General features: G+C 57.6%; 1 protein-coding gene across 7 annotated transcripts; it reads left to right on the top strand.

The window, feature by feature from the left end:
- The first annotated feature begins 200 nt into the window (after positions 1-200).
- CLASRP (CLK4 associating serine/arginine rich protein) lies at positions 201-23,685 on the top strand. Of its 7 annotated transcripts, XM_047077861.1 has the most exons (21): positions 201-243; positions 1,266-1,393; positions 8,721-8,818; positions 9,393-9,494; positions 9,709-9,788; positions 11,870-11,954; positions 13,131-13,279; positions 14,139-14,235; positions 15,227-15,305; positions 15,387-15,460; positions 16,736-16,777; positions 17,631-17,846; positions 17,963-18,253; positions 19,841-20,098; positions 20,421-20,460; positions 20,806-20,866; positions 21,090-21,148; positions 21,224-21,270; positions 23,129-23,211; positions 23,310-23,334; positions 23,541-23,685. In XM_047077861.1, the coding sequence occupies exons 2-21, from the start codon at positions 1,295-1,297 to the stop codon at positions 23,581-23,583; spliced, it is 2,028 nt and encodes a 675-aa protein (XP_046933817.1). In that variant the 5' UTR covers positions 201-243; positions 1,266-1,294; the 3' UTR covers positions 23,584-23,685. The 7 variants fall into 7 exon arrangements, with proteins under 7 accessions (XP_046933817.1, XP_046933814.1, XP_046933815.1 ...); XM_047077858.1 differs by having other exon boundaries at positions 22,977-23,211; positions 23,310-23,685; XM_047077859.1 differs by having other exon boundaries at positions 20,421-20,866.
- Positions 23,686-24,139: the final 454 nt, after the last annotated feature.

The following is a 24,139-nucleotide window of genomic DNA, read 5'->3' as shown; positions in this document are numbered from 1 at the left end:
GTCTGGTCTCTCCTCCGCTTGGGAAACACCCCGGGCCCTCACGCACAAACCCTCCGGGAAGTCCTTGGCTCCGCCTCTCACGCCTCCGTCCTCCAGGCCCCGCCCCTCCTCTTCAGGGCACGCCCTTCGCGTCGGCGGAAGCGCGCTGCGCCACGTTCCGCCCCTCCCTTTCGCGCGGCCTCCCACTTCCGCTTCCGGTGCGGGCCGCGCGCGAGCGCAGCGGTGGGAGGCGGCGACGAGCCGGTGAGTGCAGGCAGCGGGCCCCGACCTCCTGGCTTTCGGGCGGGCGTCAGCCCAGCTCCGCCCTCGTCTCGGCCCTTCCCCGGGGTGCCGTGAGCCTCTGCTCAGCCCCAGCCCCGAGGGCCGCCGGCCCCGCACCCCCTCAGGCCTGCCGCGCCTCAGGCCGCGCCCCTGCCCCCGCGGCGGGCCAGAACTCGCCGCGTCGGACCCCGCCGCTTGCCACAGGCCCCGCCCCTTTGTCAAAAACCTTATCCCGAACCCTAAGGCCCCGACCCGGTCCTCGAGCCCAGTCCAAACCCTGGGGCTCCGCCCCTGTCTGCAAGCCTTGCCCCTCAGCTCAGCCCACCCCCTCCCGTCTGCCCGCTCCGCCTCCGTCGGTCTCTCTTCGGATTTTCACACCCTCCCCCCCGCCCCCGCCACTCAGATTCCTTCTGTAGACCTCAGCCCCACTCTGGTTTTTATTTACAGCACCCCACCATGTTCCCCCTCCGCCCCCGAGCGTTGTCGTCTTTCGTCCACGCCCTTCACCTGCCCTCCGTCCCGACCCCCCTCCCCGCCCCACGTCTCCTTACAACTACTCTGTTCCCATGAAGTCTTGTCTTGTCTTCACCTGCATTCATACCGTGCCCCGCCGCCACGGGTAACCCCATTTCCGCCCTTCTGCCTCCCTGGAGCTACAGCCCCAGCTGTTTGGGCTCTGCCTCCAGACCTTACATCAAAGGCTCGCTCCCAGCATTCCAAAACCTTTCATCCTTGATTCTAGCGCCCTGAACTCACGACACTCCTTCCCCGGGGAGGCTCACTCCACAATCGCCTGGGGGGTTTCCAGAACGCCCAGGGTATTGGCTCAGAGTTGCCAGGGATGCGCCTCAGCATCTGGCGCGCGGTCCTGCAGCCTCCCTTCCCCTCCCTGCAGCAGCGGGTGTTTAGGATCCGGTTCTGTCACCAACTCGTTGGGCGACTTTGGTTCTTCTGCCCCTACGGTTTTTTACAGCGCATCTGACGCTCCCCTCTCATCCCCCCAGGTTGAGGCCCCACGCTCGGCCTCACCACGATGTGGCACGAGGCTCGGAAGCATGAGCGCAAGCTTCGAGGCATGATGGTTGACTACAAGAAGAGGGCGGAGCGGCGGCGGGAGTACTATGAAAAGATTGTGAGTAACTGGCCTCATTCTGGGGTGGGGGCTCCCCTGGAGGGCGAGGCCCTGGCCACCCTGGCGAGGTCTGGGCTTGAAAATATGCCACAACAAGGGCCCAGTTTCCTCAAGAGGATGGATAGTCATTTCCCGGGCGTAGTCGGTAAAAACCAGAGGCGTCCTCTCGGCTATGGCATGCTGCGTTGTTCGGTGCGGGCTCAGTACCGAGCTGGCGTGAGCAGGAAGGAGGAAGTTCTCTGTAACATTCAAAGCAGGCCAGGTAGAAGACCGACCACCTCCCGAATGCTGTCTTCCTGCTGCATTCGCAGCGCCCAGAAAAGCTCAGCCCTTCTTGAGGTTTGGCTCGGCACCCCGTAGGAGCGCCGTCAGTATTCATTAAGCAGACTCTGACCGCTCTCGTCTCCTGTTTGATGCTTCGGTTGCTTTTGGAGAGACCACACTCCCATCCTGTGACCTGAAAGGCCCTTATGGTCTGACCTCTATCAGCCAGCCTCTCAGCTTCATCCTTGAGTTGCTCCACTGGGCTTATTTCCATCTCTGTCACCACAGGGCATTGTGCCTGTAATGTCTCCCCTCGCCTGTTTAACTCCTACTTGCCCTTGAGATCCCCCCTCCCCCCGCGCCCAGCTTGAAATGGCACTTGTGTAGTAGGTTCAATTCTCCTGTGAGACGGTATTAATACAGATGTTCCTGTTCACAACTGCGATACTGCTTTAGCGCCCTACCTGGTCTCCTGGCCTTCATTCTTGCCCCGCTCCAATCCATCCTCTTCAGCAGGGCTAGAGAGGTCTTTCTAAAGCACAAGGCTGACCCTGTCCTTCACTTGCTCTGAACTCCTCCGTGGCTCCCTAGTGCTCTTGAGAGAAAGGCCAGGCTCCTCAACACAGCCTTCAAGCCTCACGTGGTCTGGCTTTTTGCCACCTACTCCCCCCTTGCCCCTTTAAACTCGTGCCACCCTGCTTTCTGCCTCGTTCCTTTGCTCAAGCCATCTGGCCATCCTTGTTATCTAGGGTGATATTTCTCTATCACAGAAGATGTATAAAGAGTATCCGTTTGTTTCTCAGGATTAAAGAGCCACGGGCCTTTGCATGAGCTCTTCCCATGCACGGCTAACTGCTGCTCGTCCGTCAGATCTCACTTCCAAGGAAGTCTTCCCTCATCCCCCATACTCCAGCAAGTGTCCCCATGAATGCCATTATAACCCTTGTTCTTCCCCTTAGGGATTTCTTTTTTTTAATCTGATGTTTATTGATATTCGAGAGAGAGAGGGAGACAGAGCGTGAGCAGAGGAGAAGCAGAGAGAGAGAGGGAGGCACAGAATCCAAAGCAGGCTGCAGGCTCTGAGCTGTCAGCACAGAGCCCGACGCGGGGCTTGAACCCACGAACCACGAGATCATAATCTGAGCCGAAGTCAGACTCTGAACAACTGAGCCACCCAGGCGCCCCCTGGCACACACATAACAACACACGTATCTAGCTCTGTAAGACTGGGGACTGGTTGTATTCAGGTCATCTTTGCATCCTAAGCTTGGGGCCAACAAATATGGCTTGAAAGAATAGATGAGTAAAAATACTAATACTAGTAGTTACCATTTTAATTGCTCCTTCTCAGACACCAGGCTCTGTGAGAAGAGCTTTAGACGCATCCCCGTAGTCATCCATGAGATAGAAGTGCTATTATTGTAGGAAGGGATTCTCTGAGAGCTCCTCACTTGCCTCCTGTCACCCAGGAAGGAACTGGGCGGAAGGGAGAGCCCCTCTCTGGCGGTGTCGAAAAGATTACAACATGACCATGAGGGCAGGGCCTGGGTCTGTGCTGGCCATAGTTGAGGCCCCAGCGTGGGCCAGGGACGTAACGCTTAGGAGTAAATAGCTGTCCTGAGCTATAATAAGAGCTCATGGGGTACCAGACCCAGTGCCTACTACATTGGTACATTCTTTCTAGCCCTTTGAGCCGGCCTGGGAGGTTGGTATTGATGCCTGTGTTAAGGTGATGCTGATAAGAACGGCTAGTCTCTTGAGCACTTGTGTGTTAAACCGCTGGGCTAAGTGCTTGACGTGCATTTACACTTCATCAGATCTTCTCTGTAGTCTAGGGGGTGGTTCTTATTCTTATCTCCATTTCATAGATGAGTGAACTGAGGCTCAGACAGTCATGGTCAACAGTCCTTTAGCAAGAGGGCAGAGCTGGCATTCTAACCAGACTCTGAACCTTGACCTCTCTTAGCACCTCACTTGGGCTTTTACTGCAGAAATACAGGTTCTGAAAGGTAAAGCGACTAGTCCAAGGTGACACAGCCTGGAGGCGAAGTATTAAAATGGTTAAGGCCTTTGAGTTTGAGTCCTCGAGGTCTGGGTTCAAATTCCAGCTCTTCCACTTACATACTGCATGACCTTGGGCAAGTAACTGTCTCCCTGAGCTAGTTTCCTTTTTTGCATTTGAAATGATGTATCCTAAAACATTAGTGGTTTAAACAACATAGAAGTTTCTTTCTTTTTCCCCCAAAAGCCCAGAAATAGCCAGTTCTGCTTAAGGACCATATAGTTGTCCTGTATGTCCTATAGAATCCACCTGCACATGGATTCTCTTACCAGTGTTGTTTCCAGGTCTAAGAGGGCTGCTTAGGCACTAGCCATCATGTCTGCATTCCATCCAGCAGGGATGAGGAGGGAGGGAAAAGAGCCAAAAGCGCTTATGCCAATTTTTAAGAAAGTTTCTAGATGTTTGCACACAACACTTGCACTAGTGGCCCCGTGGTCGTGTACAGGTGCAAGGAAGGCTTAGAGGCATAGGCTTCATTCTGGATGGCCTTGTGCCAGATGTGTTAGGAGCCTGTTACTATTAAAGGAGGGGGAGTAGATGTTGGCTGCCAGTTAATGGTCTGCCACAAATGGTGGGGGGTGAGCACCTCCCTCACAGGGCTGTTCATTGAGATTGGGCACACAGACCTCAGCGCAGGCTTGCCCAGGGTGACTTGCTTGCTCAGTGAATGCTAGCTCTTGTCACTGAAGTTCTTATCACCAGGTAGAGCTGGAATTGTCATGGTGTGGAGGAAAGAAGGCTGGAGTTGGGTCGTTCTCAAGGCCTGGGATTCCAGGCTCTTTTAGCAGGGGAGCTTCCTGAGCTTTATTTTCCCTCTCGGGACAGTAGTGATCATCAGCCTCTCTCACTGGGTGACAGGGTAGAAATTCAAGAACAAGGACAGTGTCTGTGGAGTGCTTTATGGTGTGGGCCTGTACAAGCCTCCATTGTCCCCATACGTGAACGTGATCAGCATTCAGAGCTGAGCTGTCACGCTGTGGGCAGTGGCTGGTGGCTGCTTTGGGGAGGGGATGGGGCCGCTCACACGGGTCTCTCATCTTATTCTTGGGCCGAGAGGAGGCTGTGGGGCAAGTGTTGAAGAAGAAGCCTTGGTAGTTTGTGGCCGGCTGAATGGGTGTGTCCACACAAGGCTGGTTTCTCTGCTCTTGATTTGTCCTCGGTGCCTACTTTCTCTCCCTCCCTGACCTTGGTTCTGTCATGGCTCGCGTCCTGGTCAGGTCTCTTCTGTAATCAGTGGTTTGGATGAGAAACAGAATTCTCTGGTGATAAGAAAATGGGAAATAAACAGTGCTCAGTTCAGGCATCTCCTCCAGAAAGCCCCAGGCTGACCACCCCTTCAGCCCCCAATCCCTGCCAGCCGCTGCCCAGGCCAAGTCAAGCATTCCCCTGGGCTCCCCCATCCCCCTGCTGCCCACTCTAGGTCATCACTATGTGGGACAGGTCTATCCCCGACACTGGACTATGAGCTGTGAGGGGTAGGGCCGGGGCTGTCTCAGTCATTGCCATGGCCCTAGCACAGGGCCTGGCACATAGTGGGTGCCTGCTTATCAGTTCAGTGAATGAATGAGAGTCCACGAACTCCTCTGACTTCATCTGATGCTGGAGGCAGAATAATCCAGTGGTTAAGAATAGATTTTTGGGGGGGCGCCTGGCTGGCTCAGTTGGAAGAGCATGCGACTCTTGATCTGAGGTCATGAGTTTAAGCCTCACGTTGGGTGTAGGAATTAATTGAATTAAAACTTGAAAGAATGGGTCTTGGATTTTGAAGAGGTATTTGTACACCCCATGTTCCTTGCAGTATTACAATAGCCAAGATGGGGAAGCGACCTAAAGGCCCATCTGCTGATGAAGGGATGAAGGAAATGTGGTGGGTCCATAGGGTGGAGTATTGTTCAGCCTTAAAGAGGGAAAAAAGTTAAAAAAGGTATCCTGTCACATGCTGCAACACAGAGGAACCGTGAAGACCTGATGCCTAGTGAAATAAGCCAGTCACAGAAAGTGATGCAAGATTCCACGTATATGAGGTATCTGAAAGTAGTCAGGCCCTTAGAAACAGGAAACCGAGGGGCCCCTCGGTAGCTCAGCCTGTTGAGCCTCCGACTCTTGATTTCGGGTCAAGTCATGACCCCAGGGTCGTGGGATCGAGCCTTGCATCGGGCTCCATGCTGTCAGTGCGGAATTCTCTCGGGATTCTTTCTCTCTCCCTCTCCCCCACTCTCAAAATAAATACACTTAAAAGAGGAAACTGGAAACAGAAAAGTGGTTCCCGAGGGTTTGGGGGGAGGAGAAAAGGGGAGTCACTCAGTGGGTATAGACTTTCAGTTTTGCAAGACGAAGAAATTCTAGGGATCAGTCGCACCGCAAGGTGCCTGTGACTTAATGCTAACGTACTCTACGTTTGAAAGGACTTAATGTGGTAGATTTTGTATTCTGTGCTTTTTACTAGAAAAAAAAATTACTTTTGAAAAAAGAGTGGATTTGGGGGCAGACCCATTTGGGTTCAAATCCTAGTTCTGCTTGTTACTGGCATGATTTCAAGCCAGTGGGCCTCACCCCTCTGAGCCTCAGTTTACTCATCTGGAGCACTACTAACCCTTGTCCCACAGCTGAGAAGTTTGAGAAAATACGCATAAAATGCTTAGCTCAATGCCTGGCTTTTAGGACAGTTTATTGACTTTCCTAGAATCTCCTAGCAGAGCCAGGCCCCGGACTTAGATTTTCACTCCCAGCCTGATGCTTTTTCCTTCCTTTGGTGCAGGCGCAGCCAGTGGCTTCCCCCTTCCAGTCAGAGTCCCGTTGTAAACAGTGTCCCTCGATGGCTGTGGGCCCCAGGCATTTGGCCAGGAGCAGACTCAGGGGGGCTGAGGGGGTCTTGGCCAGGGGCCTCACAGGGCTGAGGGAAAAACAAGGGGCTCGGTCTCCTGATCCGCCAGGATTCACTCTCTTCCGTTCTGTCAGTGTTCCCGAGCACCTGCTGTGGGGCAGGCCCTGCTCCCGGCACTGGGGATACGACGCAGAGATCCCTGCCTCGTGGGAGTTAAGTTCTAGAGTGGGAGACAAGTGATAAATGAATGGAAGGTGCAAGACCAAGCGGTAGCAGGTGTTGTGAAGAAAACAGGTGGAGTTGGGGCACCTGGGTGGCTGTCAGTTGAGTGTCTGCCTCTTGATTTCAGCTCAGGTCACGATCCCAGCGTTGGCCCTGTGTTGGGCCCTGCACTGAGCGTGGAGCCTGCATAAGATTCTGTCTCCCTTTGCTCCTCTCCCCTGTGCGTGCTTTCTCTAAAATAACAAAACAGTGGAGTTCGGGAGAGCAAGAGTAAATACGGGCTTGTGCGGGGAACTACTTAGAGTTGATGAGGAAGGCTTCTAGAAGGAGGTCAGAAATAAGCGAGGGGGCAACCACCTCCTAGAGCCTCTGCAGGCTGAGGGAAGAGTGAGCATAGAGGTCCGGAGCAGAACGCGGGCGAAGTGGTCAAGGAATGGCGTGGAGGCCAGCGTGCCCCGGAGCGGAGCCAGGGGAGAGAGGTCGGAGAGGGATGTGGCCTGATAGGCCTTAGCAGAACCCCCAGGCCCTGTGTGGGAAATGGACTGCGGAGGGCAAGGGGGCCGTCAGCAGGGAGCCCGGGAGGAGGCTGCCCGGGGGTCTGGGGAGAGGAGATACTGGCTGGACCAGGGTGTGATGAGAGAGGGTTGGACTCTGGGGAGGCGCTGCCAGGAGTGTTGCCGGCATTCAGTGGCTAGCCCAGCAGCCCTTCTTGTGGCTCCTGTGGGTTCTGTGATGTGGCACACGGCAGGAGCCCAGCCAGATCTGACACTCGGGAAGCTGGGTAGTGGGAGCTCCGGTGCTAGGTTGTATCCTTTCCTCACACCCTCGTGGTGACTTGGAGTCGTGACCCCCCACACAGTGGCTCAAGCCTGAGGGGCATAGACTCAGGGGACATTCTCCTCTCTGTTGGTACCTTTTTAACAGCTTTATTGAGGTAGAATTCACATACCATGCAGCTCAGCGGTTTCCAGTGTATTCACAGGCGTGTATATCCATCGCCGCATTCTAATTTTAGAAAATTTTCGTGACCCCAAAAGAATCCCAGACCCATTAGCGGTCAGTACCCCCAACTTCCCACCGCTGGGTAGCTGCTAATCTACTTCCTGTCTCTGTGGATTCACCTCTTCTGGACATTTCACATAAATGGAGTCATACAACACGTGCTTTTTGTGACTGACTTCGTTCACTTAACGTTATACTTTCAAGGTTCATCCATGTTGTAGCACGTGTCACTTCTTCATTTATATTGGTAATTTTCCATTGTCTAAATAGACCACGTTTTGTTTATCGCTCATTTGTTGATGGATATTTGATTGTTTCCATCTTGGGACTGTTGTGAATCGTGCTGCCTGAATATTTGTGTGCAAGTATTTGAATATCTATTTTTAGTTTTTGCGGTGTATCCTCGGGAGTGGAATTGCTGCGTCCTAGGGCAGTAGTTTAACTTTTCAAGAACTTAATTTCTCCATGTTCTTGTCAGTACTGTCAATATCTGTCTTTTCCGTTTTAGCTTTCCTAGCGAATGTGAAGCAGTGTCTTGTGGTTCTGATATTTCTGTGATGAGTCGTGACACTGATCTTTTCATGAGCTCACGTGGTCCTGGTGTGTCTTAGAGTCCAGTCCAAGCCACAGTGCTCACACCTGGCTCTGAATGAGTGGGGGGTGGGGTGGGTGTGAATGCTCGAGAGATAACATTTTAGGGGCAGGAGGTCTTGGTACTTGCTGTACAGAAAGTTGGACCAGAGCTCAGAGCCTTTTTCCACCATCACAAGGCCCCCTGTCCCTGGAGGTTAGGTGGCTCCCGTTAGTCCTGCCACCCCTGTGCAGCTTAGTTTCCCTCTGAAGTACGGCCCACTTGACATCAGAAGTGAGCCTACTGCTAAGCTTGGTTGCAGAGTGCTGGCAGGGCTTGGAGCTCAGTGGGGTGGTGACCTCCATCCCGTCTACCCCTGCAGAAGAAGGACCCAGCCCAGTTCCTGCAAGTGCACGGCCGAGCTTGCAAGGTGCACCTGGATTCTGCCGTCGCCCTGGCCGCCGAGAGCCCCGTTAACATGTAAGACTGAGCTTGAAGGGCAGGGTCGTGTCTGTGTCTGAGGGCTGGAGGTCAGAAGAGACCGAGGGTATGAATAGACCTTTGGGGACTCAGGCAAGGAACGCTTGCCTTACACGAGAAGGTGACCGTCACTGGCTGAGGAGAGCCAGCAGGGGTTGGGACGGAGGCCCTGGGGTACAGAGGTGGTTGGGGTACTTGGAGGGGAATGGGTGAGGCCGGTGCCAGGGGCCCAGATGAAATGGGAAGTGGCTTGCCACAGGGGATGTTTCAAGGTGACCGGGGGCTTAGAAAGCGGCCCCTGGGACCTGGCTCAAGTTTCTCTCTCGTTTGGTTCTGCGAATTAGGGCCCTTGTTTCCTCAGGGCCCTATTCAGGCCCTAACCAGGCCAGGAGCCTGAATGTGGATTCGGGGGAATGAGTGAGAAGTGGGTGATGGTGGGGTCCATGGCCTGGAAGATCACAGGAGCTGAGGGTCAGGCTCCCAAGTTTGAGGTGACAGGGAATTGACATGGGCACTGGGGACCCTAAAGTCCTTGTTCCCCTAAACTCCTTGCTCCCCTGCTCCCCATTTTCAGGATGCCCTGGCAGGGAGACACCAACAACATGATTGACCGCTTCGATGTCCGTGCCCACCTTGACTACATCCCCGACTACACCCCCCCGCTGCTCACCACCATGTAAGCAGCTTCCCTAAGGCTTGCCAGACAGGGAGTCTGACCCTTGCTGCCTCTTCTTCCCCAAACCCTTGCCTGCCCATCACCTTCCTGGGAAGGAGTAGGTGTGCTGGTGGGGAGCCTCCCAGCCCAAGCCTAGCTCCTCATCCAATTCCTGCTGGCTTGGGGTGGGGCCTGCCCTCCCCCTCTCATCTCAACATCTTGACCTCCTCCAAAGCTCCCCAGAACAGGAGTCGGACGAGCGGAAATGTAACTACGAGCGCTACCGAGGCCTGGTGCAGAACGACTTTGCTGGCAGTGAGTGAGCTGGGGTGCGGGGAGTGGGTTGGGAGTCCATGCAGATGGAAACACCGGTTTTACCCCAGTGGTTTCTCCTAAGCGACCTGGGGTTTGCTCCCAGCTCTCTCCCTCCTGGGCCTCCGTCTCTGGACCCAGTACAGTGATATCTGCTGGGTGAGGTGGTCCTGTTGAGGTCACTTCCACATCCCATACCCTCTGCCTCTGTGGTCTTTTTTCCTGAAAAATTGGGGAAAATAGCAAGAACACATTGTTTCCCTGTGTGAGTTCACCCTGCTTGTTTGGGTCGGAATGTCACTTTTAAAGAGGAAACGTGTTTTAGGAATTGTTTAGAAATATTAGAGTTTAACAATCTGCCCAGCATTTGTATACATTTGTATATGTCTGGTATTGTTCTCTGAGCCGTCACCACTGCTGTTTTCGCAAATGAGAAAATGGAGGCTCAGATTTCTTCCCACTCTGGGCTTGCCCAGGGATATTCAGACCCTGAGTTTTTTATCTGTATTATCTCATTATATCTGATTACATCTGCACAGTCACCTAGGGGTGGTACCCATTTTACAGACAAGTATGTTGAGGCTCAGGAGTTGGTGGGAACACTGTCTAAGGAGCTGGGATTCTTACCCTACCCTTAACCACTGCTGCCTCCTGGTGGACAACTCTGAGCTTTAGCTCACCCCCTGAGACGGGCTTTGAGACTTCCCCTTCCGGGGCTTCCCTGTTGAGTTTTAAAGAGAGGACAGGCCCACATGCAAGTCCCTCAGCCTGGCGGGCCTTGCTGTCCCCCACCCAGAGAAGGGTGGTGATGTTGGTTTTTGTCCCCCAGGGTGGGTGTAAAAGTTTGGGGAGGGATGCGTGAAGGCCCAGCACCGAGCCTGGCACAGTCAGCCACTGCCGTGGGTTTGGTATGCCCTTATTTTTTTTTTTTTTTTTTTTTTTTTTTTTGTTTCTAAGGTAGACATTTCAGCATCTCTAAAATCAAAGATTACCAAAATTCTAGCAACTGATGAGGTGTTAGAGTCCGGGAGATTTATCATCCCTTTTTGCTTTCACCAGAGGTCACAAGGGTTGTTGGTGATGGAGTCAGAGTTTCCTTTTGTTCTGACTCCTCACTCGTTCATTGCCACAATTCCTGAGCACCTGAGGTACATCGCATGCTCCTCTGGGGCCAGGGGGTCTCCTTAGGGAGAGGGCAACAGCCACATAGTCACCAGAGTGGGTGATGATTGCAAACTCAGGTGGCGTTCTAGCACACAGTGGGCCATTCTCTGAGGTCCTTGACCGAGGCTAGGGTCAGGGAGGGGTGGAGAGGAGCTCTCTGGCAAGGAGAGTCCTGTAGGGGGGCTGGAGGTAGGTACTCTGTGGGGACAGGGCGAAGGCCTATGTGGCTGGAGTAGGGAGAGCGAGGCACCTGCATGAGATAGGCCAACAGGGCCCTTTCTCACCATGGGCGGGAACCAGAGTGGTCACTGGAGCAAGGGACAGTGCTGCGCCACTTCCAGGCTCGCCCGGCCCATCCACCTGACTTTTTGGGTAGTAGAGCTGACGCCCAGGGGAAGGGGGCTCGCCCAGGGCCCCACGCCCAGTCGGGAGCATGTGTTTCATCGCAGGGAGCATCAGGGAAGTCTCTGATACAATGCTGAGCTCCCCAGTTAGGTGTTGTGGGTAAGTGAGAGCCCAGATGGCTCTAAACACATAATTTAAACTTGAGCCACGGTGAGCCACCTGGCAGAATAGCCCGTGGAGTCCAGGTGACATCCAGCGCTCAGGATAAGCCTGTGGTTCTGAAGGACCCAACCCGAGGCCTCCCTTCCGGGGATCAGTCACGTGGCCCGGGTACCAGGTGCTCAGCTCACTCCTACAGCAGAGGAAACGAGGCAAAGAGCAGTTAGGTCCCTTTACCATGGCAAGGCCACCTGCAGTTGTGTGTCCTCACCACACGGTTTATGATGATCCGCAAATCGGTGACTCTGTCCCTGGCTGTGCTTGGGTTGTACCCACCCTCCTACCCGCCGCTGCACACACGTGTGTCCCCTGCTTCCTGAATTCCCGGTGACCCCGTCCACTCTGCCTTGCTGCAGTCTCCGAGGAGCAGTGCCTGTACCAGATCTACATTGACGAGTTGTATGGAGGCCTCCAGAGACCCAGTGAGGATGAGAAGAAGAAGTGAGTTGGGTGTCGGGGGAGGCAGGAGGACTGGGAGCCCCACCAGCACAGCCTCCTCCAGCTTGTCCACGTCAGTGTCCCCAGAGTCGGGGCCAGTGCTTGGCACACGGTGGGCGCCCACTTAGTAGGAATTTAGAGGAGGAAGTGGTGGCCAGAAGCAAGGATTTGCTCAGAAACCCCTGCCTTGAGTTTCCAGCTTGCAGCGCGGTGGGAGGTGCCGTTGGTTGACCCGGCCCGGGTTTGAGTCCTGAGCGTGAGGACTCCCTCTCCGAGCTTTGGCGTGCTCCCCTATGTGACAGGCTAACAGGGGTCCCCTCTGTTTGCGGGCGATGGAGCTTATGGACGGCCTGTCCCGTGCGTGTCCTTCAGTAAGCGGGTGCTCAGCAGCAGCCAGTGTCACTGTGGACGGGGCCTTCTCAAGCCGTGTCCCTCGAGAGGAAGGGCGGGGCCTTGCCTGGAGCTGCTGCTGGCTCGGGGAGGTCCTCAGCTGGCCGTGTCGCTGCTCTCTTCGTTTCCTCTGCCTGGGCAGCCTCGTGCCCTCCAGGGCAGCGCCCAGCCCGCTTGTCTGCGGCGGTCCTGGGCCCGACTCCTCCCCTCCTGCTGCTGAATCTTCCCCTTTGTGATCCTGAGCGCTTGCTGCTTCCCTCCATCTGCCGTTTCCGCAGATGTAATGGAAGCTTTTTGATGACTGATCTTTACCCAGGAGCCTACTTCCAGGAGAAGGCTGGCACTAGAAGGGCGGCAGGGAATGTTGACTACTTTCATTCAGCGACAGACCTGCATGAGGCCCCTCCTCTGCTCTGGCAAAGCTGGGGCATATTGTTACCCAGGATGACTGGGTCCTGCCGTCTCGGGCTCAGACTGCTGGTGGGGAGACAGATCTGTCCCCCGACAGTAATGATCCAATGTGGGTGGGGCTGAGGAGCTGAGGATGGTGCTCGACCCTGCCTGGGGGAGGACTTCCTGGTGTGTTGGAACTGGAGTCTGGGGGAAGACGGAGGGGTTGTGGGAGGCAGGCGCAGAGGGTCCTAGGCTGAGGGAGAGCACGTGTGAGGGCCTGGAGGCAAGGGCACCCTTGAGAGGTCAGAGTGCAGGGAGTCAGTGTGCCCTCGAGGCTTGGCTCTGGGCTGCGCCCTGCCCTTGGCCTTCCTGGCTCACGGGCTCCCCCGGTCCCAGGCTGGCGGAGAAGAAGGCTTCCATTGGCTACACCTACGAGGACAGCACCGTGGCCGAGGTGGAGAAGGTGGCGGAGAAGCCAGAGGAGGAGGAGTCGCCAGCTGAGGAGGAGAGCAACTCGGACGAAGATGAGGTCATCCCCGACATCGGTGGGGTCCCCTCTCTGCCCGCCCCCACCCCGCAGTCCCTGGGCATCGTTTTCGTGTCTCGTTCCTCACCCTCTGTGGGGCGCCCTGCACTTACGAGCCCTGTCTCTCCCGCCCCCACTCTGGGGCGCTCCAGCCTCTGCCGTCCTCCCTGTCTCACTCATGTGCTCCTCTTTGCCGGCCTCCCTCTCTGTACGTGTCGTCTCATTTGTAGGACCCTGCTCTCATGATACTGTCCCCACCTAGGCTCTGTCACCGTTCTCTTCTACTTGGTCAGCCTGTCTCCCTGTTTTTCTCTCCCCTCTGGAAAACAAGTGTTCATTCAGTTCCAGAGTCATCCCTTGCCGCCCCCCACCCCCCAGCACTGCTGTTCACCCCCTACCCAAATATCCATGGCTCCAGCCAGCCAGCTACCCGTTTCCCCTCCTCAGCCAGCCGCTGCTTATCACACACATGTAAGGGGTCCATCCTACCTTCCACTTAGTCATGGTGCATCCAGCTCCTGAAAACCCATGACCTCCACCCCCTGCCTCCTGCCCACTTAGATCTTTACCCACCCCTGTCCCCCTTCACGTATCCTGCATCGCTGCCTCCACTCGTCTTGCTCGTCCATCCCGGTACTCTACGTTTGGACCCTCATCCGTCGCGTTGCCTCTCCCCCGCCCCTTGCCCCTCGTTGTGCTCGCCTCTGGCCAAGCCCCGTGCCGGCTTGCGGATGCTGAGATGAGCTGACTCGTTCCCTCCCTGCAGAGGCCTGCAGTCTGGTGGGCGTCCCCTCGTGCCCCCGCCTCCTGGGGCACTGCCCCTTCTCCCCGGTCCTCTCACTCGGCTTTGGTCCCTGACGGCCTTTCTCTTGGTGCAGACGTGGAGGTGGACGTGGACGAACTGAACCAGGAGCAGGTGGCAGATCTCAACAAACAGGCCACGACCTATGGCATGGCCGACGGTGACTTTGTCAGGTGAGGCCTGCTGGCTGGTTCTCCCCACTCCAGACCTGGCATTTGTCATTACCCCTGCTACCAACGGCCACTTTATTCGTGAGCGCTAGTGTGCCTGGCCCCGTGTCGGGGGCTTCACACACACGGACTCCTGAGCTTGTGGGATGGATACTCACGACCGGGCCTTGCCTGTGCAGAAACTGAGGCTGCGCCCAACTCCACGTGACTTTGGCCATCTGACCCCTAAAAGCTCACGGGGCTCCTGGGCCTGGTGGACAGCACCCTCTGGTGGAGAGGCTTCATTCACTGGATTCACTTACTTGCACTTGCCGAATGGAGCCTCTTCCCTGAGTCCCACCCTGTGCAGATCACATAGAACAGTCCCAGCTAACAGAGGATTGAGTCCGAATCTGAATAATCCTGTCTGAACACAGCACCCTCTGCCCAGAACCCTCCATGACCACCCCGTCACTCGGGCAGCCAGTCCCCACCATGGCCACGAAGTCTTACCTGTCTGGTCCTCTGCCCCTCTTCCCACACCCCGCCCCCAGCCTCCGTGGCCTCCTTACCCCCGAGCCATCCCCCGACCAACTTTAGGCCACCGTGCTGTTGGCTCTGCTGGCTTCTGTGTGGCTTACTCCCCGAGGCTGCTGCTTAGCCCTCCCTTTCTCTGCGTGGCTTCTGTGACCTCCCTGTCGAAAGCCGTAGCAGATTCTACCAGTTCCCTGGCACTTGCTTCCCCCTTCTACAGTCAAGGTTGTCACCATCTAACCTAATACCTCGGTCATTGTCCGTCTCGTCCCCAGAACGTAAGCCTGTGAGGGCGAGGATTTTTGTTTGTTTTTAATGCTGAATCACCAACGTGTAAAATAGCGTTTGCACGCAGTAGGTGCTCAATAATAGTGCTGAACGAGTGAGAGACTCCAGGATGGCACGGGATCCCTCGCTTCCTGCGACAGCCCTGCTTGTGGCCTGCCCACTCCTCCATTGTCACCGTCCTCTCCTTCCACAGGATGCTCCGGAAGGACAAGGAGGAGGCGGAGGCGATCAAACATGCCAAGGCTCTTGAGGAAGAGAAGGCCATGTATTCGGTGAGGGCCGGGTCGGGTGGGGGCAGGGTGTGCGTCAGGGAGGGCATAGCCCTCACCGGCCAGGTGCCCGTCCTACTCCAGGGCCGTCGCTCCCGGCGCCAGCGGAGGGAGTTCCGGGAAAAGCGACTAAGGGGCCGCAAGATCAGCCCACCCAGGTAGGTCGGGTTCTCCCCTGTGCCCTGCCAGCCTCATTCTTTCCGGGCTCCGGGGGAGGGGCTGGGGCTCAAGGAGACTCTTTGGGGGCACGCTTTCGTTTGTGGACAGAGTCCTCCTGGTGAGGCAGTAAATGGGAAGGATTCAGAATAGGAGTGGCTGAGGGGCGTGTGGACGCCCTGCCCTGCCAGCCACTCCCCGTACCCTGCTGGACTTGGGACTCTTGCCAGGCATCCCAGACACCTGTGGGGAGGTGGTGTGGAGTAGCTGAGGGCAGAGTCACGGGGAACAGGCCTGTCCCTGAAGTCCTGCCTGGTTCTCCTCCTGGGCTGTGTCCTTGTCAGATTTGGGGCAAGTGACTTCTCTCTATCTTCGGTTTCCTCCTTTGGAAAAGAGGCATTGTCATCTCCCAGGATTGGGGGCGAGCCAGTGCCCACTTTGAGGCCTGGGGCGGCTTTGGGTGAGGCAGAGGTGGGGTGTGGAGAGCCCACCTAGTCCAGCGGCCTCGAGATGAGCCTGCTGCAGCTTCTTAGCCCTAGAGGCCGCGGGCAAACCCATGCCGCTTTTTGCTGTGTCTCCTCTGGTCGGGGAGGGTCCTTGAGGGGAGCTGTGAGGGTTAAACAGCCTCTTGTGGGTTCACAGGGCTTGGTGTGGGGTCTGGAAAGGGTTCCTCAACAAGCTGCATGGATTCTTGCTGTCCCCATTCTCCCCTAGAGGTCGTCAGTGTAGTGCATGAAAGCATGCGCTCAGGGTCTTAGGGCCTAGCTGTGAATCCCAGCTCCTTCACTTAGGAGCTGTATGATGCTGGGCAAGTGACTCTCTATCTCTGGACCTCAGTTTCTTCAGCTCTGAGGTGTGAATGATTACATTACCCATGGCAGAGTTGTGAAGCAGTTGAGGTAGCTTTTCTAGTTTTATTGTTGTCATTAACAAGCCAGGACCCAGTTAGCAGAACCAAGGACTTGGGAGTGGCAGGAGGGACACTTCAGTCTAGGGTCAGAGCCCAAGCAGGATTGAGGCCGCTGAAGTCCTTGTTGTTCAGGGTCAGGAGGGGCCCAGGACATTCACTGTTTGTGGTGTGTGGCCGAGGTTCAGGCTTTGGACAGATCTGAGGCGAGGCGGGCAGAGGGATCAAGGTAGGGCTTGGAACCTGGCCGCAGCCGCCTCCTCCACGGACCCAGTACCTGGCCTTGAGTGCCTTGGTTGGGGGAATGGGTGCAATTCCGTGCCCACTCAGATGCCCAGTCCCTGCTTGTCCCGCCCCGTTCTCTCCACAGCTACGCCCGCCGAGACAGCCCCACCTACGACCCCTATAAGCGGTGAGTTTCCAGGGCCCAAGGAAGGGCAGGGCTGGGGAGGAGGGGCGGGGCCACCCTGTAGGCTGCTCTGAGACCTCAGACTGGCACCTGGTGTCACCTGTGGGTCTGAATCATTTTTCTGTTTTTCAGAATGTTACTCTGCTTTCCCAGTTTTTTTTTTTTTCCTTTAAACGTGAACCTTCTTTGATCTTCTGATTTAAACACAACGTGGTTGTGTGTTAAAAATCACCAAGCGTGATAGAAAGCCCTGACGTAGAAATCAGAAGTCTCTTTGATCTAAACTGCCAGAAATAACCAGTGAGAAATATGGCCCAGAAGGGCCTGGCCTTGCCCATGTGTGTCTTCAGGATGTGGGAGTAGTTGGGGCAGGGGCCTTGAGGTTGGACGGACATCAGTCTGACCCCTGTACGCTTTTCAGGATGCAGAGGGAGGGACCTGCCTCTCTGGCCTCATGGAAGAATAGGTAAGGTGAGGCGTGTGCCTTTCAGTACAAGGTGTGGCACAGGCAAGCGCTTGGTACAGAGGAGCTGTTAGGGATGTAGGTAGTTTTCCTTTGTGGTGATGGAATTCAGCCACACTTAACGTTTCAGAACTTGTTTGAAAGCTACGTTGAGGAGATCTTTCTGGATCTGTTCATTGCCTTTTGATAGTTCCATGAGATCGATACATTTTTCTGTCACTCACTCTCTTACTTACTTTGAGGAGGCTCCGTGGTTGGGAGTCAGACCCTTACAAAGCTGAGTTTCTCATCTGAGCTTCTCACTGTCCTCATCTGTGGCTCTGTGCCGTGTTTACTTAGCCAGGGGGCTCCCGGGGAGCCTGGCAATTGAGCCCCCTCCTCCCTGCCCTGTAGGTCACCCTCAGAGTCCAGCTCCGAGTCCCGCTCCCGCTCCCGCTCCCCGACCCCAGGCCGTGAGGAGAAGATCACGTTCATCACCAGTTTTGGGGGCAGCGATGAGGAGGCAGCCGCAGCAGCGGCTGCAGCAGCCGCATCAGGGGCCACCACAGGGAAGCCCCCCGCGCCCCCCCAGCCCGGCGGCCCCGCACCGGGACGTAATGCCAGCGCCCGGTCGGTAACGCTCACGCTGCCCGTCCTACGCCCCCGGCCACCGTGGGGGGGACCCAGGGCAGTGGGGGGCCACGGCCCAGGCCCATGCTGACCGGCCCTCCGTGCCCCGCCTGCAGCCGCCGCTCCTCCTCCTCCTCCTCCTCCTCTTCTTCTGCCTCGAGGACCTCCAGCTCCCGCTCCAGTTCCCGCTCCAGCTCCCGCTCCCGCCGTGGCGGGGGCTACTACCGTTCTGGCCGCCACGCACGCTCCCGCTCCCGGTCCTGGTCCCGCTCCCGGTCCCGCTCCCGGCGCTATTCTCGGTCCCGTAGCCGTGGCCGGCGGCACTCAGGTGGGGGCTCCCGAGACGGACACCGGTACTCCCGTTCACCCGCCCGGCGTGGTGGTTACGGGCCCCGGCGCAGAAGCAGGTGCGTGAGGCTGGCGTGTGTGTGTGTGGGGGGGGGGGGGGTTGGAGGGGGGGGGGTTGGGGGGAGTGGGCATGGCCCGATGTCAGCGAGACCAGGCTCTAGGGGACCAGGCCACTGCTGTTTTGTGGGGAAGCGCTCGGTTTGCAGAGGGAGGCATATGCCGTCTGTTCTCCGTGTGTGGTGACGTGGGATGGAGCACAGCCACATCCTCGGGGATGCAGTGGGGACAGGAGACTGAGCTGCTCCTCTCCTGGGGAGTCCCCAGGCCAGTTCCGGTTGGGGGGATTGTGTCTGGAGTGGTACGTGGACACTCCAGGGTGCCCTTTGGTTTGCGCTGGGGACCTGGCTGACCTTTAGGCCTGGGGTACTCTGGGCAGAGAGGTGCTGCTGCTGAGGCAGGAAGTGAAGCATCTGGGGACTGGAATGTCCTTCCTGGGCTCTGACCCGGTGGGATCAGGGCTGCCTGTGTGAAGGCAGCATGGCTCAGCCTGCGGGAGTGTGGGCTGTGGAGCGTCTGCCTGGCTTTAAATCCTGGCCCTGCTGGTAGACTTTCAGGGCTTTGTTTTTCTCATCCGTAAAATTAGGAGAGTGTTGCTCTCGCTGAGTCGGCGGGAAGGTGTGACAGGTAACGCAGGGGACTGCTCCATTGGGGCCCTGGCGTTGGGGGAGCGCTTCTTCCGTCAGCACTGTCTCCTGTCCTGTGGCGTGCATCTCCACGTCAGCCGCCTACAGGGCCTGGTGTCTGAAATAAAGGGGCCAGGTGGGCCCCGGCGGACTGGGGCGCACGCGTCCCGTCGAGTCGGGTTGTTGGTTGTGCAGCAGCAGGTCCGGTGTTGTTCTGTCTTGTGGTTTCTGGAGAGAAGTTGAGAGTCTGGATTTTTAAAGGGTAGTTTGTTTCCTCAGTGTTGTCAACGAGTTTGAGTTTTGTGAAAACTCGGACAGCTCCTTCCTGACAGAATCAGTGTGTAGTGTGGATTTGGCTTCCGGATGGTTCTCTGTAGCCTGACCCAGGGTGACCACGGGAGAAAGGCTGGGGTTGGAGGAAGGGGGCCTGGCCACGTCTTGAATGCCAGTCTGAGGGTGAGCCATCGCCGAGGAGCCCCCAGGGTCCTGAGCAGAGGAGGGATGGGGCTACATGTCGTCCCCAGAGTGGGTCTCGTGGGATCTGTGCTCTGGGTTGGTGGGGAGAGTGGGCACGCAGGTAAGGAGGTGCTGAGGGTGTAGGTGGGGTCACAGCCCCTGGGCGCCCAGAGCTGGGCACGGTGAGTAAAGGGGGGAGCCGGCCAGCCACGTCCCACCCTCCCAGAGGTCACCTCCCAGGGAAGCGGGCGAGAAGGTGTCTCATGAGCGAGAAGCGAGGAGCCATTTCAGGGTGGTCGTATCTGGAGGGTGGTCTCTGTGTAGACACCGAGCAAGGCCAGGGGGCAGCCGAGGAGAAGGCAGCTGGAGAGGAGCGGGTGATGGCACCTGGACCTACCGTAGGGCCTAGCGGGATGGCTGTCGACTTGGAGCCCAGGCGGGGGTGCGCTGGGGGGGGGGCTCCGTGGCTCCTCACGGCCCCTCTCTGGCCACCCCCCGTGCCCCTAGGAGCCGCTCCCGCTCCGGGGACCGGTACAGGCGGGGCGGCCGGGGCCCCCGGCACCGCAGCAGTAGCCGCAGCCGCAGCAGCTGGTCCCTCAGCCCGTCCCGCAGTCGCAGCCTGACTCGGAGCCGCAGCCCCAGCCAGAGCCGCAGCCGCAGCCAGAGCCGCAGCCGCAGCCGCAGCCAGAGCCACTCGCCATCGCCCCCAAGGGAGAAGCTGACCAGGCCGGCGGCGTCCCCTGCTGTGGGCGAGAAGCTGAAAAAGTAAGCGGGGGCAGGGGGGCTGGGGGAAGACAGTCGTCAGCCTCAGGCGAGGTGGCTGAGCCCCACCGTTCTCTTTCTGAAGAGGGCTTGGTCCTGCCTCGGGAGGTCTGAGGGGCACGTGGCCCCAACCTGGGAGGGTAGATCTGAGGGGCGTCCGAGGAGTCGCAGCCCTACCTCGGATGAGGGTTTAGGGGACACGGCCCCTGTCTCGAGAGAGCCGAGAGGCACAGTGTCTCCTCGGGGGCGTCCGAGGCCCACTGCCCTCAGACGGTCCCAAGGTTGCCTGGGGTCAGAGGTGGCAACCGTCCTTTCCTCCTCCCAGGACCGAACCTGCCGCTGGTAAAGAGACAGGAGCTGCCAAAGTCAGTAAGAATTTGGAACTCGCCCGTCTAATTCCCGCCAGCAGCAGTGCCCGAGAGCTGGGCCCGGTGGGCCTGCAGGGGGGGCCCCGGGGGGGGTCGGGAGATCCAGCCCTGGGGTTGAAGGGGGCTGGGAATGCTCTGCCCCGTGAGATCTGCGTCCCCCTCCCCTCCTCGCTGTCCAGCGGGGCTCCAGCCGTCCCCAGGCTTCCCAGGCCCTTGTGGCGGGCATCTGCGGCCTGTCCCTCCTCCCCACGCGCCCCCGCAAGACCCAGGCTCTTGGATGAGGTACGTTGTTGGAGCTCCGGACACCCACCCCCTCTCCCGCCTCTTCTCCCCCTTCCCCAGCCCAAGCTGACGCCACAGGAGAAGCTGAAGCTGAGGATGCAGAAAGCACTGAACAGGCAGTGTACGTCCCACCACGCGCACCCGGTCTCCCCGGCCCCTTTCCAGCGTCCTGTGGGGGAGGCCCTGCCCTTCCCCGCACGGGCGGGCATCAGCGTGCATGCCGTTCTGCCACCACGCTAAGGGCCTTGGCCGTCTGGTGGGCCTCTCTGGGCTCAGCTGTGGCATCGGGAAAGGGAGGGCTCTTGAGGGCACCCCTCAGCTATCGTGTCCCTCTTTCACTACAGTCAAGGCGGATAAGAAGGCAGCGCAGGAGAAGATGATACAGCAGGAGCACGAGCGCCAGGTAGGAGTGAGACTGAGGAGTGGGGGCGGGACGGGGTGCCAGCCGGGCCCGCCCTCACAGCCATCTCTGCCACAGGAGCGGGAAGACGAGCTTCGAGCCATGGCCCGCAAGATCCGCATGAAGTAAGACCGTCGCACTCCTGCCTCTAGGTCACAGCCACCCGCTCGTGGGCTGCCCAGCGTTCTCAACCGCCTGGTCCCTAGCTAGAGCCCTGTTGTCTGCTCCAGCCCTAGGGGTGGAAGGCAAAGTGCCCGCCTGGCCCTCAGTGTCCTCCCTCCGTCCTCAGCTTTTGTGCCGCACCTGCTGTGTCTCCTCCTGGCTCTGCCGGCCCCGGAGCACGGAGCCTCTGCTGTTCCTTTGCCTGGCTTCATTTGTGGGGGGGTTCCCGGAGGGGGGCTCCCTGACTGTCCTATCTAGAGTAGCACCCCAAAATGCTCCATCCCCCAAGGCTGCTGTGTTTTCTTCAGAGTACTGACCCCCACTTGGCACGTGCTGTTCTGTTATCTCGCTTACTAGTTGATGTCCCTCAAAGTGAGACGAGGACAGGTTCGGTGCTGGCTCCCTGCTGTGTGCGCAGCCCCCCGGAACACAGAAGTGGTGCTTAGTAAGCCAACCCCGTGGTGGCTTCCTCTTCTCCCCTTCTGTTCCTCAACTCCTCACTGCAAAGTGGGCAGGCTCGGGGCCTGGGTCAGACAGACGTGAAGTCTAGGTCCAGCTCTGCCTCTCTGTGACCGTGTGGCCCCAGGGGTGGTTGCCAGCTCTTTCCTCACTTCACATGTTTTTTCATTTTTTTTTCATTTATTTTTGAGAAGGTGGGGGGAGGAGAGAAAACACAAGCGGGGGAGGGGCGGAAAGCAAGGGAGACCCAGAATCTGAGGCAGGCTGTGCTGACAGCTCAGAGCCTGACGCAGGTCTCAAACCCACGAACCACAAGATCATGAGCTGAGCTGAAGTCCAGTGCTTAACTGAGCCACCCAGGCGTCCACTCCTTTTTTTTTTTTTTTTTTTTTAATTATTTTTATTTATCTTATTTCACTTAAAACCTCATTTCATACTCTGCAGCCAGGACAGATCTCGGTGACGACCTCACAGGGTAGCTCAGGGATTAGTGCTCGGAAACCGTAGGCCTGCTCGCTCGGGGCCAGCGTGCAGAACCAGAGATCTAAGTGCTCAGTGTTGGCGAGGAGGAGAGTCCGTCGGTGGCAGGGCCATGTTTCTTTCTGGTTCCACTCGTACTTGATGTGGGTCCTCAGACAAGCAACTTCACCTTTGAGCGGGGACTCTCCACTTCCTCTCCGGGGGATCCTTCCGTGGGGCTTCCAGCGCAGTCCCTAGCATGTCAGAAGTCTGCTCGTCGTATTTGTCACTGTGGTTTGCTTTTTGCGAGCCCATCATGTGTGCCTCTGAGGACGCTGCCTGCTTGTCAGGTGGGGAAGTAGAGTGCCCAGGGACTCAGCGTTGTGGCCAGTTCTGATCCTGCCTCTGCCGCCCCCAGCTGTGGGCCTTTTTCCTGTCTGGGCCTCCGTTTGCTCTGCTAAATGAGGATGGAACAGTTGTCCCTCCTTACAGGCTTGTTGGCTGGATTCACTGAGATCAGGGCCAGGCGAGTAGAAGGGGCCCAGTCCCCGACTTTATGACAAAGGCTGGTAAAGCACGTAGTGTGTGAGTCCCTGTGTTTTGAGACCACCTAAACTGACAGGAAGTGGCCAAACTTGCCAGTTCTGTGTGTTTGTTCAGCAGGCCTTTCAAAGCCAGGCCGACTGACATTCCAGTCCTGGCTCTGCCCAGCCTGTTCCCTCTGAGCTCAGTGTTCTCATTTCCAATCAAGGACGGCAGCAGTACCTGCCCTTGGGTTTACCCTGCCCTTGGACTGGGATGTTGGAAGCACCTGCCCCGGGCAGGCAACCCAGCCCGCCCTCAAGTTCAGCATTCTCTCCGCGTGCTCATGCCTTCCCCTGGGTCGCCTCCCTTTCTCTGCAGGGAGCGGGAACGCAGAGAGAAGGAGAGAGAAGAATGGGAACGTCAGTACAGCCGGCAGAGCCGCTCACCCTCCCCCCGTTACAGTAAGTATCCCCACGGCCGCCGCTGGATGCCGCGTCGAAGTCCAGCCCTGGAGCCCCGTCCCTGGGCGTGTGTGTGCTTTGTTCTCTTTTCTTTCCAGGTCGGGAATACAGCTCTTCCCGAAGGTAAGCAAGCCAGCCCCGCTCCCTGGAACATGACGTCCCTGCCTCGATTCTCCATTCCCTCTCTGTACCCCTCTGCGTGTGGAGGCTGGCCTGGTCCCGTTAGCGTCCCTCCCTCCCTCCGCAGCTCGCTCCCGGTCACGGGTGCGTGTGCATGCAGTGTGGCTGCTTCACCCAGCCCTCACGGGGTCCCTCCTTTCTCTCTCCAGGCGCTCAAGGTCGCGATCTCGAAGTCCCCATTACCGACATTAGGCAGAAGTGTGGGGGGCTGGGGGGTGGGGTGAGGGCTCAGGCTGTGATGCTGCTGGTTTTATCTCTAATGAAATAAAATCACTCGCTATTTAATTCCCTTTACCTGGCCTCGGTGTCATCTGTGTGGTCAGTGTCCAGCCACCAGGGATAGCTGGGGAGGAAGCTGGTTGGGTCTGGGGACAGGAGCCAACGCTAGGAGCCCACGTGGCAAGTCCTGCCCACACCCGGGTGTCTAGGTGGCGGCTCCTTGTTCATCAGAAGTGCTTCTGCTGCAGTCCGTGAGGGCAGGGGCACGATCAGTGGGGATCTGTGGGGAAGGGCCTGGACCGGGCATGTGGAGGACGGGCCAGGACTTTGCCCGGGGGCCTCTGGTGACAGGTCCGGGCTTCTCCCCACCCTCGTCTCGGCCCCTGCCCTGGCCTCGCCCACACTGGGAACCGGGAGCACGGCTTTCTGTGCCAGTCTTGCTGTGCCTGGGGCACCGGGGGCTGGCCTTTCCCCTCACCCCCTCACTGCAAACCGGTCTGTCCAGCCGTCCACCCTAAAGGGGGAAGCC

This window comes from Lynx rufus, unplaced genomic scaffold, assembly GCF_022079265.1.
Source record: "Lynx rufus isolate CCGP_SWC_20201006 ecotype Redwood Valley unplaced genomic scaffold, mLynRuf1.p SCAF_16, whole genome shotgun sequence".
In the NCBI taxonomy this organism is placed as follows: Eukaryota; Metazoa; Chordata; class Mammalia; order Carnivora; family Felidae; genus Lynx; species Lynx rufus.
The sequence above is the reverse complement of the archived record's forward strand: the minus strand, read 5'-3'. Positions and strand labels throughout refer to the sequence as shown.

Bases quoted from the DNA above. Each gene is read 5' to 3' on its own strand.
- CLASRP (XM_047077856.1), top strand. From the start codon at position 1,295: ATGTGGCACGAGGCTCGGAAGCATGAGCGCAAGCTTCGAGGCATGATG. The intron at 13,280-14,138 runs GTGGGGTCCCCT...CTCTTGGTGCAG, and splicing joins TGAGGTCATCCCCGACATCG to ACGTGGAGGTGGACGTGGAC. The intron at 14,236-15,226 runs GTGAGGCCTGCT...CTCCTTCCACAG, and splicing joins GCCGACGGTGACTTTGTCAG to GATGCTCCGGAAGGACAAGG.